Source organism: Musca autumnalis, unplaced genomic scaffold, assembly GCF_047663935.1.
Source record: "Musca autumnalis isolate F117 unplaced genomic scaffold, ASM4766393v1 scaffold_4, whole genome shotgun sequence".
Taxonomy (NCBI): Eukaryota; Metazoa; Arthropoda; class Insecta; order Diptera; family Muscidae; genus Musca; species Musca autumnalis.
In genome coordinates, this window is record NW_027411977.1 from 152,182,300 (window position 1) to 152,201,340 (window position 19,041).

Sequence of the window (19,041 nt, forward strand, 5' to 3'; positions counted from 1 at the left end):
ACTACGAAGAGTTCGTAGTGCACATGAAAGTATTTAAACAACCCGTAATGCTCGTACGAATCGCATAGTGTTTAGTGCGTTTGGCTACAAAACAGAAATGCGAACTTCAAATCCAGCAGTGAGCAAAATGCGAATAAAATAAAATTGGAGTGTATCGAAGTTGAACTCAAATTCACCTGAACTGTTCTAAAAAGAAAACATATGTTTCTTAGCTTATTTTTCTACTTATTGTGGCAAAAGAATAACTAGTTTTTAATGATGGGTTAGTAAGTGATAACGACTACCAGAAATTGCTATAAAACCGTTCTCTGGTAATGTTTTTTTTAGTTTTGTTGGGATCTAGTACTATTTTTCCAATGCTGTGCAAGCAAAACCGTTCCCGTATTCCAAAATGTAGTAAAATTCTCGTTAAACAAAAATTGCTCTGTATAACGGCTGATACATTCATTTTGACATTTCGGCCAGATTGTTTACAAGTTTTGCCATTTTTCCGTTTCAAAATATAATTTAAAATAATCTCCAAATAGATCGCTGTTACTCAGGCAGGTTGTGAAAGCTGTACCTTAAAGTTCAAAGAGGATGGGATATCAATTTGCTGTTTTTTGTACCTCATATAGACGAGTTCCTCGGTTTTAGTTGTGGCTGACTTCATAAACGCAACATTTACAATGCAAATTTTGACAATTTAACATGAAGACAAAGTAAAAATGTTTAGCGACACTGACATTATGAAAAATGGCATGTCATTTTACTGCTTTACTTTGTTTACTCTGTGTAAAATTCATTATCTTCAATAAATTCGTTATATTAAATTTAAATATATGCACAAATCCACTTTTTCTAATTGTTGCTTTTTTTTGTGTATTCTTCTTGCTTTCTTCGCAGATGTCAGTTGACATAACAGTACTAAATAAATATCAATCGCAGCGCAAAACAAATGGTAACACTGCACAAATATGACAAATACAAATATGTATAAAAAGTACAAACTGCATTTATGAACTCAAGACAATAGCAAACTGCGCGTAATGTTGCGTTTATGAAGTCAGCCTGACTTTTTTGTTCCAAAAACTTGAAATATTTCTGTTTATATAGCGCATTTGTTAGCCAACTAACAACAGCATCAGCTTTTCTTAAACATTTTCTTCCAAAGTAGAAATAGCAACTCATTTTAACGCCTATGTCGTTCTTTTTGGGCTTTGTTTTTGCTTGAGCATGCGAGACATTTGCACTGCCATGCAAGTAGTCTAGAAATCGTCAGTTTTTAGTTGTCGGTTGACGTTGGCAAAAGCAAAATGTGTTTTCATAGTTTTCGCAGGCAGCTTTTTCTTTTGTGTGTCTGAATAGCAATAAAGCCGCTAAAGGCGTCGCTGACTCACTCAAGAAATTTGTAATAAAAAGTGAAATATCGATTTTACTTTCGATTCGAATATTCCGACTATATTCCAACTTACATATCGTCACCATAAATGCCGGAAGACGTAACCCACAAAAATAAAACTTTACAGGAGAAGCAAAAAACGTTATAAAATGAAAACGGTTTAATAAAATATCGAAAATTTTTAGTGTCGTGTTTTAACACAGGGAAGAAATATATTTTTGGAAAAAAATTAAATTTTTTTCCAGAATGTTAGAAGCTGTGTGGGTTACGTCTTTTGGTATTGTATTTTTCTGAAATGCCAAACGACGTAACCCACAATTTATTGAGTATACATTTGAAGAAAGTAGTATAAATGAAAAATTATAATTTAATTAGAATTAGTTTATTGGCCTACGCGGCTAAGCGAACTTTAAACTGGCAATCTGGCGGTGTTGGGTTCAATTCCCAGTCTTGACGTTAATATTTCAATGGACCACAATTAGGTGAACTGTCTATTCCAACCACCACTATGATTACTTATAATTTCAATTGTATTAGACGATATTAAATCTGGAATATTATATTTATTGTTGTATTTAAGTCAAATTATGGACAAAATATAGTTCATATAAATTAAGTGATCTGTAACAGTTTAAATGTAACTTTTAATTGTAATAAGGAATGTTGTCGTAAAAGTAATGACAATCACTTGGAAATAAGCATTTTAAGTCTTGCAGGTGTTGAAATTTCTTTTTTGAAACTTTTAGCCTGTGTGTGTACATATGAGGAGGATCCACTGCCTCAAAATTTCCGGAACTTCTCTATGGTAGAATCTGGCAGTCGTCTTTGATATCAGTTTTAAAAAAGATTATACTGCTAGGATCTAAAGCCAATGCTCGCAGTGACTGTAGGATCTCCTGTCTTTCTGTATAAGTAAACCAATACAGAAAATTTGCGTTTTTCTCTGGACCTATTTGATAACTACAATCAGTTGATCTCTATTAAACCATGGGTTGGTTGACAAGACCATCTTTTGCAAACTTACATCTTTTTACTAGAACGACGTGAATTTTGAGCATTTACACGTTTTCGTATCAATGCCTCAAATTTTGAATATCTCCGTTCGCTCTTGGAAAAAATGAACAATATCGAGACGAGCATTGCCTTCTAATAACCACTTTCTTTTGTCCGGTTAACATACTGTTTTCCATATGTGCGTTTTAGATGTTTATTTAAATCAGGACATAGGTCTTCTGTCATCATCTTCAATTATTTCAATTATGGATTTTTTCTGTAAGACCAGTAAAAACCGTCTAAAGTCAAAGTTATTGCTTTAAAAATTAACTAAAAAAATGGTCTTTGTGATTTTTGAAAAAAGCTACCATTCTTCAGATATCGTCACCTAAGAGTCAAATTTCACATATGGAGAAATAAGCCGAGGTATTTCCATGTGGTAGGTATTTCCATAAGCTTTTATACGTTACCCATTTTGTAGTAATCGGTTCAATAGAACCGGGTCTAACCCGGTTTTGAACCTGGACTTTCGGGTCAAATAACCGGTTAACAGAATCCGCCCCCGTGGAAATTATACATTAACTCAATAAGCCCTCCCTCTGGCATTAGAATTGCTGAAAAAAATCAATGAATACATTGTTTGTACTGCTGTTTAGTTTTGAAATAATGTGGGTTACGCCTTTTGTGTTCTATGAAAATTACAGTATGCTGTTACGTCTATTGGCATTTCTTGAATAGGATCGTTATTTTTAAACGTAGAAGCTTGAAATTTTGCCAGAGCATGTATTTTAGCTTAATATATCAGATTCCATCAAAAAACGAATTTCGATTTCCATGTCGGTTACGTCTTCCGGCATTTATGGTGACGATATGCATGTATGTACGTTTATACATATGTAACTATGTTGCGTTGCGTGTAGATAAAAAAGTAAATAATATAGTTCAGTGTATGTTTGCTTAGCCCTGAAAACTGTGTTAGACAAATTTTTCGTAAATGAAAGTGAAACTGAATCGATTGAGGGAAACCGTTTTAAATTCCAGCCTCATCGAATGTCCGACAAGTGAATGTTTTACATGCTGTCGTGTAACGGTTAACATTTATAAATGTAAGGTTATGCGAAGGCTAACAGCTGTTCGACATCAAGTTCAACAACAATGGCATGTGAAAATGAATACGAGGAAAACGTCGACAATCTCCGAAAGCTATTTAAAGTGAATAACATTGTGTCCTTCAACATACAACACATCAAATGCAGTGCCGGTAGTAGTTCCGGTGACAATTATATGTCAGTTGTGAAACGCATACAAATTCGAGGTCATCATAATAGCAATAATTACAAAGGTACCACAAAAGACGGCGCAATTTATTAGCTTTCTTTTAAAATTTGTTTTTCAAACTGTGGAAATGGAAATGTGTTACGCCGATTATAGGGTGAAATAAAATGATACGAAGATGGGACCGGAAGTAGGTAGACATACATATATTCATTCAATTAAACCACTTTACTTGATATTGCAAAAAGAACAATTAACAAATAAAAAAACGTTATTCTGAACTACTGTGGAATATCCAAACACCTAATTTTAGCTAATTCGTTCAGTTGAAATCTTGAAAACACCCGAAATCATATATGGATGTTATACCACAACGCACAGTGTTGCCGCTTCCATACAAAATTGGACAAAAATAGAAGGAGTTGACCTAGGTCGATGAATTTTTGCACAAGTACTTAGATGGCATAGGAATGAAAAATTTCAACTTGGTCCACATTGTTTCAGATTTGGATATAGCCCCCATATATATCTTTCCCCGATTTTGCTAGAACTCGGTCAATTTTGATCGAATAGCATTTAAATTTAACATGTGTCATTTCCTTAGCCCCCTTAGATTTACCGATTTTCACAAAAATTAGTTCAGATTTGGATATAGCTTCCATATATACCTTTCCCCGATTTTGCTATTAATCGCTCAATTTTTGATGAATAGCCTTCAAATGTAACATGGGATGTGCCTGAGTTTTACCGATTTTGATTTGATTTCGCAAAAGTCGGTACAGATTTACATACATATAGCCTCCATATACATATATCTTTCGCCGATTTTGGCAAAATTCCGTTTAGATTTGGATATAGCTCTCATATATATTTTCACCCGATTTTATGTATTCGATGCACTAAACACGAAATGTATGTGAGATATTGATTAAATTAGGGAAATGTGACGTAATTATTCGTAATTGAGTTACATCGGGCGAAATTATATGTATATGGAAGCTATATTCAAACCTAAATTGATATGGACAAAAGTTGATATTGTTCATTCCTGTGGCCTCATAAGTACTTGTGCAAAAATTCATAAACCTAGGTCAACGGTAAAACTGAAAAGGGGCCAGAGGAAACTCCCATGTTAAATTTGATGGCTATTCATCAAAAATTAGGCGAATTATAGAAAAAATCGGGGAAAGATATATATGGGGGCTATATCCAAATCTAAACCAATTTTTGTAAAAATCGGTGTAGCTACTCAGGAGCATATGAAAATAACACATATTAAATTTGAAGGCTATTCGATTAAAATTGAAAGAATTGTGCAAAATCGGGAAAATTTATATATTGGGGCTACCTCCAAATCTGAACCGATATATCTCAGAAGGTTGCAGGGTTGGGCAGAATGTTTTTACACATTTCGCTTCGGAAGAGATGTCCAATTAACGTAGATCAAGAGCCAAGTTGGCAATAGGTGGCAATCAAAAGATGTACTCTATGAAATATTAAGAATTTATATTTTTTAAATCAAATTTAAAGTTGTCATTCTTGATAACGGTACTTTGCTCAAATCCAGTTGATGTCAACTTATTGTACTAAAATTGTATACTTATAGCCCACCCATCAATCCTCATTCAAAACTTTTAATATTATCGCTTTGGATTACCTGAGAAATATTTTTCATATTATGGATACACATATCGACAAAATTCTTTCAGATTCATCGTACCTGATGTGTTTACAGTAAGAAGGAAACGTAAACATATATAAAAGTAAACATCACACTTTTTCGATTTTTGTCCGTCGCACACTGGTCGAAACCATCAAAGTATAAAAATGCGATATATTTTCCATTGTATAGATTACAGACACTATGCTGACTAAAATTTTGTTTTCAATTTTTTGTTGTTGTAAATATTCACTCAGTTATTAACTGTCAAGTGCAAGAAATTTTGATGCATCCGATTTTAATTTTTGCTAAAAACCAGATTTCATATTTGTTTAATAGATTCGTAATTAAACTAAACAAAGTTTATTTTTTATTGATAGGGGAGGGTGTAAATTAAATTTAAAAATTTTTTTTGTGGCCTGAAGTTACTTAGTTATGTAGCAATAAATTTTCAAAAATTAAATTTTTTTATGTTTTTAGTGAAATATACTTTTGTTGAATGGAGCGTAACTACCAAGGTCCACTGAGCTTCAATCCAATTTTTTTACTAATTAAATTGCAAATCTTGCTGATATATGGTCTTGAAAAATAGCTTAAATCCTCAAAATACCCAAAATCTGTCGGTACAGTTATATGGAGGCTATATAGAAATGTAGACCTATGTTTACAATTTTTGGTGGAGAAGATGTATAACCAACGAGAACCTCCTATGCCAAAATTCACCTTATTTGGTCTGAAAATGTAGACAAAATCCTAACAATACGGAATATTGGGAGGTACAGTTATATGGGGACAATACTAAAATGTAGTAGACCTGTGTCCACAATTTTTAGTGGAGGATGTTTGTGTCCACTGGGAACCCCAAATACCAAATTTCACCTAATTTGACCGGGAAATGTAGCTTTAAACCCCCAAAATACTGACAATCGGGAGGTACCTTAAAAGGGGCCTATACCCAAACGTGGCTCCTATGTCCACAAACTCCAAGTACCAAATTACAACTAATTTGGAAGGAAAGGATGGCTTAAATCCTCAAAATACCGAATATCAGGAGGTTCCGTTATATGGGGGATATACCAAAATATTAGCCGATTTGGTTCATATTTACCCCATTATTACCCACGGACACAGACTGAGTTTGTGCAAAATTTCAAAAAGATATCTCCATTCGTTTCCAAGTTATTAATTTCGCGCCGCTAGATCTGTGATTTCGACCACAGTGCGTCGGTGCCATGCTTAAAAGCAATTCGCTCCATACGCGAAATTGTTCGTAACTTGACAAAATTAAGCAATTTTTTGTCTCCTTTGTTCCCTATGCAACACGGCATGGATATCGAATAAAAAATTTAAAGTCGTTTTGTTCCATACGCAAGGCTTTATGGATATGTAACAACAAGACAAGATTTTTTGCGTGACAAAGCGGATGTGGAACATATTGACATCTGAATATCTCAAAAATTATAGGAGATAGAAGAAAACCGATTAAAAAATCTGAAAGAGCATGGTTTGAAACCTGAAAACACTAAGTTTGAGCGTTGGATGCATTCCTGTAGAAATGGAAGAAAAAACTTAACATCCGAATCAAAGAAATATTGATGGCAGCTAAATATTTCTCCCAGATTGGATTGCGTGAAAGTAAAAGAAAATAAAAACACAAGTGGAATCAATTTGTGAATTTGAACAGAAAAATGTCACAATGGTTGAATAGCAAGTAAATTGAGAGAAAAATGTCTGGTGTCCGACACGTCTGAACAATTTCGGAAGCAAAGTCGTTCAGATTTCGTTCCGATTTCTAAACGATTTTTCGGAGAGAAAATAGTTCAGATTTTGTACCGATTTCGGAAAGAAATTTCCTTTCCGAATTTCCCAAGGATTTTCTTCAGATTTCGTTACGAAATCGGACTGAAATCGATCCGATGCCGCTCCGAAATTTCGTTTCGTAATTATGTCAACCACTTCATACAACTTTCGTTAAGATATCGTTACGATTTCAGATCAGATATCGGACGTATTGACCGAATTTTGTTCCGATTTCGTTACGATGTCGGTACGATTGGTTTGCTGGGATGATTCGAATAAGAAAAGCAGAACGCATACACATGCATATGTACACATGTATAGGTGAGCGATAGTGTGAAGGAACATCGATACGGAAAATGCTAAAAAGCCTGAGTTGCCAAAAGTTGACAAGGACCTATGACATTAACAAAATCTATTAATGTACCTTTATCTCAAAATGTCAAAAATGGCGTATGGAACACCTCAGCATGACACCGACGATATGCCCACAATTTTTTAATGGGGAAGTTTGTTGACAACTGGGAAGCCTAAAGACCAAATTACAAGATAATAATTTCCGAAAATCTAAAATCGTGCAGTACCGTTACCAAAACATGGACCTAATCGGGTGGTACCGTTATAGCTATATGTATGGATGCTGGAGTGCTTACCGCAAAAGTGCATGTGATAGCAAAAAACGCAGAGATACGTTTTTTTGTATCCTTTTTATATCCTCTACCATACAATGGAAGGTATATTAAGTTTGTTATTTCGTTTGTAGCTCATCGAAATAATCATTTTAGACTCCACAGCGTGCAATTCTACATCCATGTAGCCACGTACGTTAGTCTGTCTGTCCGTCTGTGGAAATCACTCTAGCGGAGAAGTAAAAGTAAGTAGTAAATTTGGTAGCCAGAAAAGCCGCTTAACATAGTCGCAACACGTGATATTTGCTTAATATGAATTCATTTGCCTTATATGTCAGATTATTATCTAGTAAACGTCCGATACTAATGATTTTAACTTACAAAAATATGTGTTTTTGTGACTACTCGGTAATCCGGACAATTCGAAAATCCGGACATCGCCGAAACATGTGTTGTCCAGGTTATCGAGACTATACTGTAAATACATATTAAAATATGACTTAACATAATTTAGACTAGTGTGTAAAAAAAAGATGAAGAGTGCACAAATGTGTACGAACACATCTGCAATACAATTTTATGGAGAGATCATAAACACACCTCATCATCTCACATGAGGCTAGTAAACAGTCTACACATGATTATCAGTCTGCAGCCTACATTCATCAATCTAACTCAGACATACCACATGTGACAATGGGAAGGAACACTAATCTCATTTTATTCTATCGACCTCCTACGAGATGGCGGTCTGCTTACCACATGCATATCTTTATCAAGTGGGCTGTCTTAAAACCAGACAAGACACTCACTATCTTTATTAACAAATTAGCCTGTTCGCTAGGTGAACATCTTGAGGGCCCGAAAATGTATATGTATAAAAAATCAAAAATTCTAAATATAAAAGTAATAAAAAGTAAATTATATTCTAAGTGATAACACCAAGGAAGCAGCTTCTTAGCTGCATCTTCATTCTGGGAGTCATTAAGCCGTACTTCTGTGTCGGCTTCACTTTTCTGGCCTTGGACCTCTTTGTCGCCGAGGAAAACTAGCACACTTTTATGTTGAAACAGTTTATTAAAAACTATAGTTCAGAACAATGAAAATATTTGACAAGAAGACATATAATAATGCAGGTCACTATAATGTCGGACTACTATGATATAAATTATAAAATGAATTCATGAATGAATGAATAATGAAGACTTCAACACTCTTCCTCAAACGACTTACGAGTATAGTATCTTGATTGAGTTGAGTGGTTTGGTAAGCATATCAGCTAACGTTTCATCAATGTGGTGCTTGATGAAGAAAAGCTAAGAGTCGATATGCTTGGTTCTATTACTAAATTTTCCTTCTTCCATTATACGAAGGCATCATTGATTATCTTCGTAAATTCTTGTAGCGTTTATTTGTGGAATCATCATGTCTGTGAGACGTTTTCGTATCCAAATGGCTTCCATACATGCCTCAGAAAATGAAATAAATTCAGACTCGGTGGATGAGAGAGGTACGCAAGATTGATTTCTGCAACACCAGGAGAATGATCCGCTATTAAGTTGAAACACGAATCCTGTGTTGGACTTGCGTTCCTCTTTGTTCTCTGCTCAACTTGCATCGGTAGAGCCTATAAGACAGTTATCTTGCGAATCATCACTGCTTAGCTTCAGATTGTGTTCAGAAGTGCCTTTTAGATAACTTAATACCCGCTTTAATTCGTTCCAATCTTCTTTTGTTGGACTTTAAATTTTTCTAGATAGAATTGATATACTCGCTACTATATCTGGTCTAGAGTTTACAACAATGTATAACAAAAGTCCAACTAATTTCCGATAATCATTTTTAATTTCTCTGAGTTAGATTTTCCATATCCCGGAACAAATGGCTACTTTGGCATCTTGAAGACCATACTCCTTTAGAAGTTTGTCAATATAGGATTTCTAACGAATGCATATGTGACCTTTGTCTTTCTTAACTTCAAGACCCAAATAGTGATGAACTTCTCCAAGGTTCCTAATTTCAAAATTTCCCTTCAGAATTTGTTCGACTCCGTGTATCTGTTGTTTTGATTTGGCTGCAATCAAAATGTTACCGACGTAAACCAAAATGTATATTGGCATTTTGTATACAGACATTTTGTATATGGACAATTATCGGCTAAACTTTGCTTAAAACCAGACGCGGTCAAAACATTATGAAGTGCTTTATTCCACACACTTGCCTCTTGTTTCAAGCCTATAAACTTTTATTCAACTTATATACGTACTCAGGGCCCATTTTCTCATATCCATTGAGGAATGCAGATTTTACATCTGTATTTGTAACATTTAACATATTTTTGACTAAAACCTCTAGCTACTAGACATGCTTTATAGTTGATGATAGTTCTTTTTTCGTCACGTTTGATCTTGTATGTCCATTTTGATCTAACTATGTAAGCATTTGATGAAACTTTTACCAATTCCCAGGTTTTATTTTTTATTGCTGCTTTCAACACAACGGACTGCTTATAGCTTCAGTAAAATTTTTAGGTTCTTCAATTTTAGCTGTCTTACATACGTAAGGATGCGATCCTTTGTGCTACGAGAGGACCTCCTAACCTCGGAAATATTTTCGTGATTTTGTGAATTCTCAGACTCCTCACCTTTAACAGATTCAGGTTTAGATTCTTCAATAGATTCTATATTTTCGTAATCCTCGTATATACTGGAATAAGAAATATCGTCCTCGCTAACACTATCGTATTGCGACTCCTGTTGGATTTCATCATTTTCGCTTGGGAGCCGCTGCATGGGAATTAACGTTTCAATTTACATTGCCGACCACCAGATGATGTACAAATGCCTGGATCTTCAGCGAACTTCACATCTCTTCTTAAGACAATATTCTTAGTTTTGATGTCAAGTATACGGTATCCTTTGGTATTCTCATCATATCCAACAAATATTAATTTTTGACTCCTATTATCCAATTTCTTCAACTTTTCCTTAGGATTTAACGCGTATACTGTTGAGCCAAAAATTTTCAAATTACTCACATCAGGTTTCTGTTTTTCCCACATCTCGAAAGGCGTCTTGGGAATACAACTAGATACCAATATGTTTTGAAAGTAGTTAGCAGTCATGAGGGCTTCTCCCAGATATCTGTTTTTGCGCTCAGCGACTCCATTTTGTTGTAGGGAACGACCCCAATTTCTTTGGATACCGCATAAAATAGTACTTCGCCATTTTCATGTAAATTTTCAATTTATATGCAACTTCGGACTTGTTGCGCAGACAAAAAATCACTGTATAACCTCTAGCAGTTCTTGTTTGAAATGGACCACATACGTCAGTGTGCACTAAATACAATACATCCGACGATTTAGTTTTTGACTTTTCGAATGAAATTTTCCCATTGTGCTCTGAACGCATACTTCATATTGCTTGGTAACGCCACACTCAATAAAATGGAATTCACTTTCGGTTTTCTCTTCTTGCATCTTCTCTATTGCATCCATGCTTCTGTGGCGATTCTTCATTTTGCACTCAGCAGTCATAGAATGATGATTTTTCTTCTGACGCAAGCAAAACAATCCGTTTTCAATGTCTGCATACCCAATTTCATCGCCATTCTTTGTACGTATACTGCAGCCTTTATCGCTGAAAACTACTTGATTTCTCTTCTTCAATATTCTGTCGACAGACAACAGATTTCCATGAAACGAAGGAATTAAGAGGACTTATTTTACGTCCACGACGTTTTCAATTCCATTTCTGTTAATAAGTTTAATATTAGACGAACCCTTGCCGCTAGATTTAATTGTTTCTCCATTAGCCACAGTCACTTCTTCCTTTAAGGATTTATCGACAAAAGAGAAATCTTCTGCGTGCTTACTGATGTGACACTAGAGTGGTCTTAAAAAATCAATTTCGGATTTTTTTATGCGGCACCCTCCTAATGTGTTTAGTTTTGTTAGATTTTAAGATTGCCAACGTTTGAGCACAATCGGAATGTGTTAATACGTGCCACTAGGGCCTCAAAATTCGATCCGATTTTCACAATTTTTTGTAGGATTCGTTTTTTAGCCACAACAACGAACTCGTAAAAATGTTCATCGATTGGAACATAAATGCGGCTTTTAGAGAATTTTCGTGAAAATGGACATTTGGTCCCATACAAATTACTATGGAAAACTTCGAGGCTCCAGTGGCACGTGTTAACATATTCCGATTGTTATCCTATCCGCATAAAAAATTCAGACATCGATTTGTCCCCTTTGAGTTAAAACCAGTCTAATGTGACACATTGCACCCATGGTAGAATAAGAAAAGGTAGCAGCAATACACAGCTGACTGAACTGGTTTGTAACGTTAGTGTCAAATTTCATAAGACATTTTATACATTTGTTTCTATTTCGATGTACATTAGGTACATATATTTTTTTGAGAAAAAAAATATATCATTCGGAAAAAACCATTTTCCAGAAGGATTTCTTCATATCAATGATATGTAACCTCCTCCAAGCTCGAGCGATAAGCCGCGCAGTAAATCCCCGCTTATAGAGGCGATACAACGTTTGTTAATATGTGAGGTATTTTGTTAAAATTTAAAAAAATAAAGCCCTAATAAACATGTGCTTCTTTGATGTCTAAAACAAAACATTGAAACAGCTTCTCCTTTTTCTATGAATTTCCAGCTACCCCAAACTTTTCTGCAAGAATTCTACTTTCTGCGAGAATTTATGCATTTAGTGGAATGATGTGGAAACATAAAAATTGAAAATGTAACGAATTTTCATTCGTGTTTTCCAAAATATTCAACCAAATGTGAAAAATTATTAGTTTTTTAAATTCCAATAATTTATTGACATTTCCTTGTTTTGTTTACAAATACAACTGGCAGTAACGTTACAAACAAAAACAAATTCCTTTGTGGTTGTTGTTCGAGTTGTATTTGTTGTAGTATTAACTTTACCTTATATTTGTTCTACCATGCATTGCACCAGAGCCCAAAATCCAATTTCTATAATTGCTTCTGAAGCCAAAACATAAATTTTCAGTTTTACCCTTACAAACTTTTGCCTCGTGTCCTTTATTAAATGTTTTATTTTCCAGTTTCCAACAAAGCCTCGAGTTTTTCAAACAAAATCTTCATCTCCATTATGTGTTTCGATATATATTCATCATTTGAAAAACGCATGCCGCATATCAACCGAACACTGGATCCCAATGTATCCTTCTCATGATGGCTTTTCAAGATTTCCCAGGCTTGCCTCGCTGATGTTGCATTCTGTATTAAAATAAGCTGTGAATCCTCTACAGACAATCCTATTATAGCTGTAGCTTCATCGCAGTTGTCTTCAACACTCTTCTCCTTCCAACATCGAAGAAAGTCATCCTTCTCTTGTTTTTTGGTTGGAATTATGCTATGCTTAACGTTATTCTTCTGATACTCCATGATTATCTTTTTCATGTGGACTGTATTAAAAATAGATCCCTGCTTTACTAAATATCTCTCTACTCTACACACGAAACTTTCGCCAAGACATTCACTATCTTTATTAGAAAAATAGGTTGTTCGCCACGTGAACAAATACTATTTATTTGTATATTACTAGCTTACCCGGGTCCGCGTTGCTTACCCGTTGTTTGGGTTCTCCGTGCAAATTTTAGTGCGGAATTATTTTAAAAGTCCATTTACCTTGAAAACTCTTATTTCATGAGTATCACCATTCTTCGTACATTCTCTTTGCACTCTCCCTAGATGATCACGCAGTTGCTGGCTTCTTGCAATATTCTCGCTGAAGACAGAAGTTACGTATTAACCTCCTTCTTAACTCAATTGGGCCTCTCAAACCAATCTATATTATTTAGTATTTCTGGTCTTTTGCTAGAGGGAATTCTCCCTGCTGAACTTTTTTCAGTATGCAAAAGCTTCTTTGAGAAATTTTTCCCACGTATTGATACTTCCAGAATTTATTTATTTTTAATTTTCAGGAGGGTTGGCGTTTTTTGCTTGGGATGACGACTTCTATTTTGTTTTTCAAAATAGTCAGGCTTAATCCCATAGTCGTTGTTTTAATATTTTATTAAAACAACTTTAATTTATTAGTGGGGAAAAATTGGCGATGTTTACCGACGAACGCATAGCAGTGGGAAAAAATTGGTTTTGTTTGCAATTGAAGTTGCTACACGCAGAAAAATTTATGTTAGAAATATGTTTGGATCCAAACAAATATATGTTTGGGACCGGTTGCAAACAAATATATGTTTGCAACATTTTGTAACATATCTCAATTTGATATGTTTGGGTAAAACAAATTTTTTATGTTAGAACATTTTTTTAATGGGTGGTGAGAGGATGTTTGCCAACGAGAGTAATAACAGTGCTCTCGCGGCTGTGGGTATTGTATAATAGAAGACGTAAAAGCGAAGAAGGGGGGCTTTGGTGGCATGTATGCGTCAAACTCATGTGTTTCTTGTTTTGTTGTTGTTAACCAACTTAGCTGGCGATGAAGAAAAGAAGAAACGATATGAATTATATTTTTTTTCTTTATTCAGTGTTTTAGTTGCCTTTGTAGAGTCAAGACGGTAAAGTTAGTGAATAAATCAGTGTTTTGTGTTTTCATAAAGAAATTGTGCTTTTTAGTAAATTAAATACCCAATACATTTTATAATTGGACATTTTATAATTGAATCAATAAGGTGAATGGAAATATTTTATTGGACAAGGGAGAAATCGCATTTAATATTGGTAATTACATATGTACATACTTATGTATATTTTAAATATGGCATATCAATATTTATTTATTACATTACATAATCATTTGATTCTAGATGCCGATTCCCCGCTGATGATTTCAACTATGAGGACAATTTGTTTTATTTCACAACTAAAGAGAAGCGTTCAACTACGTTTCTATATATTTTTCCTTTTTAAAAGAGTGACTATTTACAAATTATTTCAATCAGTTTTTCTTTCATCAAAGTGTGTTATGTATTTCTTTGGAATTTTGTATGTACCTATGTGTTTGTTGTTCTTTTGCCTTTCAATAAAAAACACAACATTTGTGTGTATACTATAGAGCAGCGACGACCACAGAAATACAACCAAAGCGAAGACATGTATGAACGTATGAGTGAAAAAAGCAACAACCACATTATGTTTTTGTTTGTTTTCATTAATTTACACTGTACGTGAGAGAGAGAAGCAAATGCAAAAACAACTCAGTGGGCGCCCTCACTATACGATCTAAGCAAAGAAGCTCGACCCTGCTATAGAGATAGCCAATGAGTTCTTACTGAGAGCAAGTGAGCACACATTTTAAAGTGTTTTACATTGAATTTTACGCTCCCTTGCTCTCAGTAAGCGCCCACTGGTGCATGCGTTTGTTTTTTTGTGCCTTTTGGGTTTGTATTTTTTTGCACCCAAACATATAAAATGTTTGCACCCAAACATAAAATTGTTTCCACCCAAACATAAAATTGTTTCCACCCAAACATATATATCTTTGCACCCAAACATAAATATCTTTGCACCCAAACATATGTATGTTTGCACCCAAACATATATTTGTTTCCACCCAAACATATATTTGTTTGCAGACCCAAACATATATTATGTTTGGGACTGTTGCAAACATATATATGTTTGCTGCAAAATATGTTTGGGACATATGTTAGAGAGGCCGTTTTTTTTTGCGTGTAGAGTTAAGGTAGTGCCAAAGAAATTCTCGATCAGAGTGTTTCTTTGCGCACGTATCTATTTGAGCTAGCAATTGACACTTGGGTATAAAAAGTTTCTTGTTGAAAAACAAGAAATAAGGGAACTGATGAAGATCTGTGGCGAGATCTGAAACTATAGTATTCCCTGCCTTACCCCTTGGTAAACATCGCCAATTTTTTCCCCACTAATAAATTAAAGTTGTTTTAATAAAATATTAAAACCCCCTCAGTGTAATATAGGCGACATTTCCTGAGTATTTCAGCCATGAAAACCTTCTCTACAAAGTGGTGTCGTTCGGACTCGGCGATAAAAAAAGTTTCCATATTCTTGAGCCATTATGAGTAGGCATGCTCTCATTGATATGAGAGAAATCCCCTTGTCCCTCCCAGGACTTTGGACGTGTCTGCAAGAACAACGAAGTCTTTTGAAAGCAGCCAGAAACCGAAGCCATTCGATAATTGAATAAAATATTTTCATTGAATCGTGTAATAGTTTTAACAATTAGTTACGCTAATTGTAGTAACACTTTTGTTATTGTATGATCGCTAATATCCGAATATAGATTCGATCGAGGTACAAACATTTCTTGCAGAAAATTTTCGGCTAAGCTCCAGATTTCGGAATAGCGCCCATAGAAAGACACAGCCCGATATCGGTATTTTTGGGGTTCATCCTCCAAAAATTTCAAGTCTTCGTTAAATTTCTTACAGAAAAAAATGGTAAAGGTCCATGTTTTGAAGCACGAAATCTGGCAAATTTAGCACGGCGTTGTATATATTCTTGATCACCTATGTACCATTGATTGGCGTAATTTAGAATCTTCTGATTCGCAGTATTGGAATATGATAGATGATACAACATATCACAACCACATAAAAGGCAAATTGTCGTTACTTACATTCACAAACCTAACACCGAAATATATCTACTTTCCCAAATAATAAACCAAAAATAATTGCATCACTCGAAACCACGAATAATCGTTGACAATTTGACCTTTTTAATTTCTTTTAACAAATTTCAATGCAAATCAAATTAATTGTAGTAAATTAACCAATTTTTTAGAACTTTTAAATATTTTTTTTTATTTAATTTCCAACTTTTAAATATTGATTAAACGAGAAGATTAAAAATCACTTAAAGTTGTACATATACACATTCCGCTAAAAAAATTTAAAAAAATGGATTTAAGTAAGCCGACCACAAAAACTGCAACGAAATGTGAGCAAACATTTAACAATTAACTTTCTTCAAAAACAATTAACTTTCTTCTTAAAATTAAAATATGTCAGAACCTTCCTTGCATAACTATAAACATTTTAAGACAAACGCGAAGCAAATTGGTTGTAAATTGGACGAGTTTTTGGTTCACGTACGAACGTCATTTCAGTTTTATATAATAAAAGAAGATTTCTTTTCCGCATACGAAGTAACGTGCATTTTCCCATATGTATGTATATATTTATACGTATTTTTTTTTTCGTTTCAGACACCAACTACATGTCTATTATTATAAAGCGGCAAATACCAAGCTTATCACGACGACAACTGTATAGATGCGATGAAGCATTCTGCAATGAAATCATGGCTTACAATCATGTGATACCACTTCTGGATCGTTACATGTCTGAGAGTGTATTTCCGAAATGTTTCTATGCTGGTCAAGATGATGTTGGCGAAATTATAGTTTTAGAGGATTTAAAGGAATTTGGATATCGTATGCAAAATCGTTTGACTGGTCTGGATTTGAATTTCTGCGAATTAGTTATGAAGGTAAGGTAAGTAGCCAAAATGTAATTCGATGTTATTGTCTATTCTTTTCTTTTATTTTAGCAACTGGCAAAGTTCCATGCTGCTTCGATAGCAGCAAAACGATTAGATAACGCAATGTTTCGGGACAAGTGCAAACAAGTATCCGAAATTGTATATTGTAAGGAAGGTGAAGAATTCTATAAAAATATACTGGAGACCTCAATACAGGAGTCACTGAACAGTTTGCGATCGTCAAATGTGGATGGGTGCCTTACAGAGCCCATACGATTAATAGAGAAGCTTCAGAACAAGCTATTCACAAAAATTCAAAGCTACATTATGAACACATCTGACCACATGAGCGTAATGTGTCACGGTGATTTGTGGATGAATAATATTATGTTCATTACTTCAAACTCGGAAAATATATGCGTTGAACCGATAACTTCCAATTTCGACAATCGTCCTAATGCTTCAAATCATGCAAACTATGTACCGAGTGGTGTTAAATTTTTCGATCTGCAAGCCATGCGATACGCATCACCGGTATTCGACATTTTACATTTCATTTATACTAGCACAAAACGAGACTTGAGAGATTCCTATACGAAACATTTGCTCGAAATATACTCCTTAGCCTTATCATCTAATCTGGAAGAGCAATTCACACATTCTGCCTCTGACCTTGATTCACTGCGAGATACCTACTCACTGCCTAACATTACTAATGAATACTATAAACACGTGCTTTACGGCTTGGCGATTTGCATGTGGATATTGCCCGCAGTTACCTTCGATCCGAACAATATACCGAATCTCGATGCAATCAGTGAACTTAATAGGAGTGCCAAAGAAATCAAATGTACACAAAAACTAACACCAGAATATCATTCCCGCCTGAGAGACTTAGCTTTAGAATTCTATCAGAATGGATATTTAAATTTGTCCTATATTGATGACTAAAAATTAATATATGTATGTATGTATGTATTTAATAAATAATTTAACGTACACTATACCACAAAAATTAGCTTATATTAAATAATTTGAACATTTTGATCCCAGTTTTGAGGTTAAGTACAGTGTAATCTTTTACAGCACAGTGTGTTTACCTTATCGATTTAACTTAATGCGGTGGCTTACGGCCATAATTTCCTTCATTCCACAAACCTTAGAATAGAGGATCGGTATTCTGAACCTTGATTGAATTAAACTGTGACGAAACAAAAAGTTATCTAGCGTTCTCTTACCCATTAGAGATCCCCTAATGCCGGGGTGTCAGGTGACTTCGTGCCCATCGGTGTTCCTTACGTTTGCAGTAGGGTACCAACTGTATTTTAACGGAGCCTCCTTGATACCTGTGCGTCTCAACGAGTATAGGCTTACATGCTGTTTATAAATATTATAGCTCTTTGCCGGACTAACCTTCTTTATGAAGATTTATTTGATAAATACGCAATGGAATTGACATTTGAAACCCAGTGGGTTTGTTAAATCCAGTCATATATAAACGTACTATTAGTCGTCAAGTTCTTGCCATGGTAAAGGAGATCTGTTCCATGTTTGACCACAGTACCCCCATTGTATTAATAACGCATAGATAATAATACTAATAACCACAAGTTGCCCTTCAAAGCTTCGAAATGATGTGGAAAAGAGATTAATTCGACCTCAACCCGAACATTGACCCCAGACAGTCTCCGTTTAGCAGTTGTTGTAGCAGCATATAATGCTGGGTTGGCAGTCGCTGAACGAAACATTTTTAGTTTCGTGTCAGTCCGGTAGGTAAGAACCCGCAGTCCCATAATGTCTATATCATCAGCATAAGCAAGTAACATGTGGCT

The 19,041-nt window shown here is 34.8% G+C and overlaps 2 protein-coding genes across 17 annotated transcripts in view; one reads left to right on the plus strand and one right to left on the minus strand.

Moving 5' to 3' along the window:
- Positions 1-19,041, minus strand: part of LOC141402607 (uncharacterized) — a 152,060-nt gene that overhangs the window by 114,627 nt on the left and 18,392 nt on the right. The gene's annotated exons all lie outside the window — the stretch shown is intronic.
- LOC141402604 (uncharacterized) lies at positions 1,257-18,224 on the plus strand. Of its 15 annotated transcripts, none has more exons than XM_073984225.1 (4): positions 1,257-1,390; positions 3,321-3,716; positions 16,935-17,218; positions 17,279-18,224. In XM_073984225.1, the coding sequence occupies exons 2-4, from the start codon at positions 3,530-3,532 to the stop codon at positions 18,158-18,160; spliced, it is 1,353 nt and encodes a 450-aa protein (XP_073840326.1). In that variant the 5' UTR covers positions 1,257-1,390; positions 3,321-3,529; the 3' UTR covers positions 18,161-18,224. The 15 variants fall into 15 exon arrangements, with proteins under 15 accessions (XP_073840326.1, XP_073840333.1, XP_073840332.1 ...); XM_073984232.1 differs by having other exon boundaries at positions 3,416-3,716; XM_073984231.1 differs by having other exon boundaries at positions 1,260-1,390; positions 3,336-3,716.

Coding starts and splice junctions, on each gene's coding strand:
- LOC141402604 (XM_073984225.1), top strand. CDS start 3,530: ATGGCATGTGAAAATGAATACGAGGAAAACGTCGACAATCTCCGAAAG. Junction 3,717..16,934: donor TAATAGCAATAATTACAAAG/GTACCACAAAAG, acceptor TTTTCGTTTCAG/ACACCAACTACATGTCTATT. Junction 17,219..17,278: donor TCTGCGAATTAGTTATGAAG/GTAAGGTAAGTA, acceptor CTTTTATTTTAG/CAACTGGCAAAGTTCCATGC.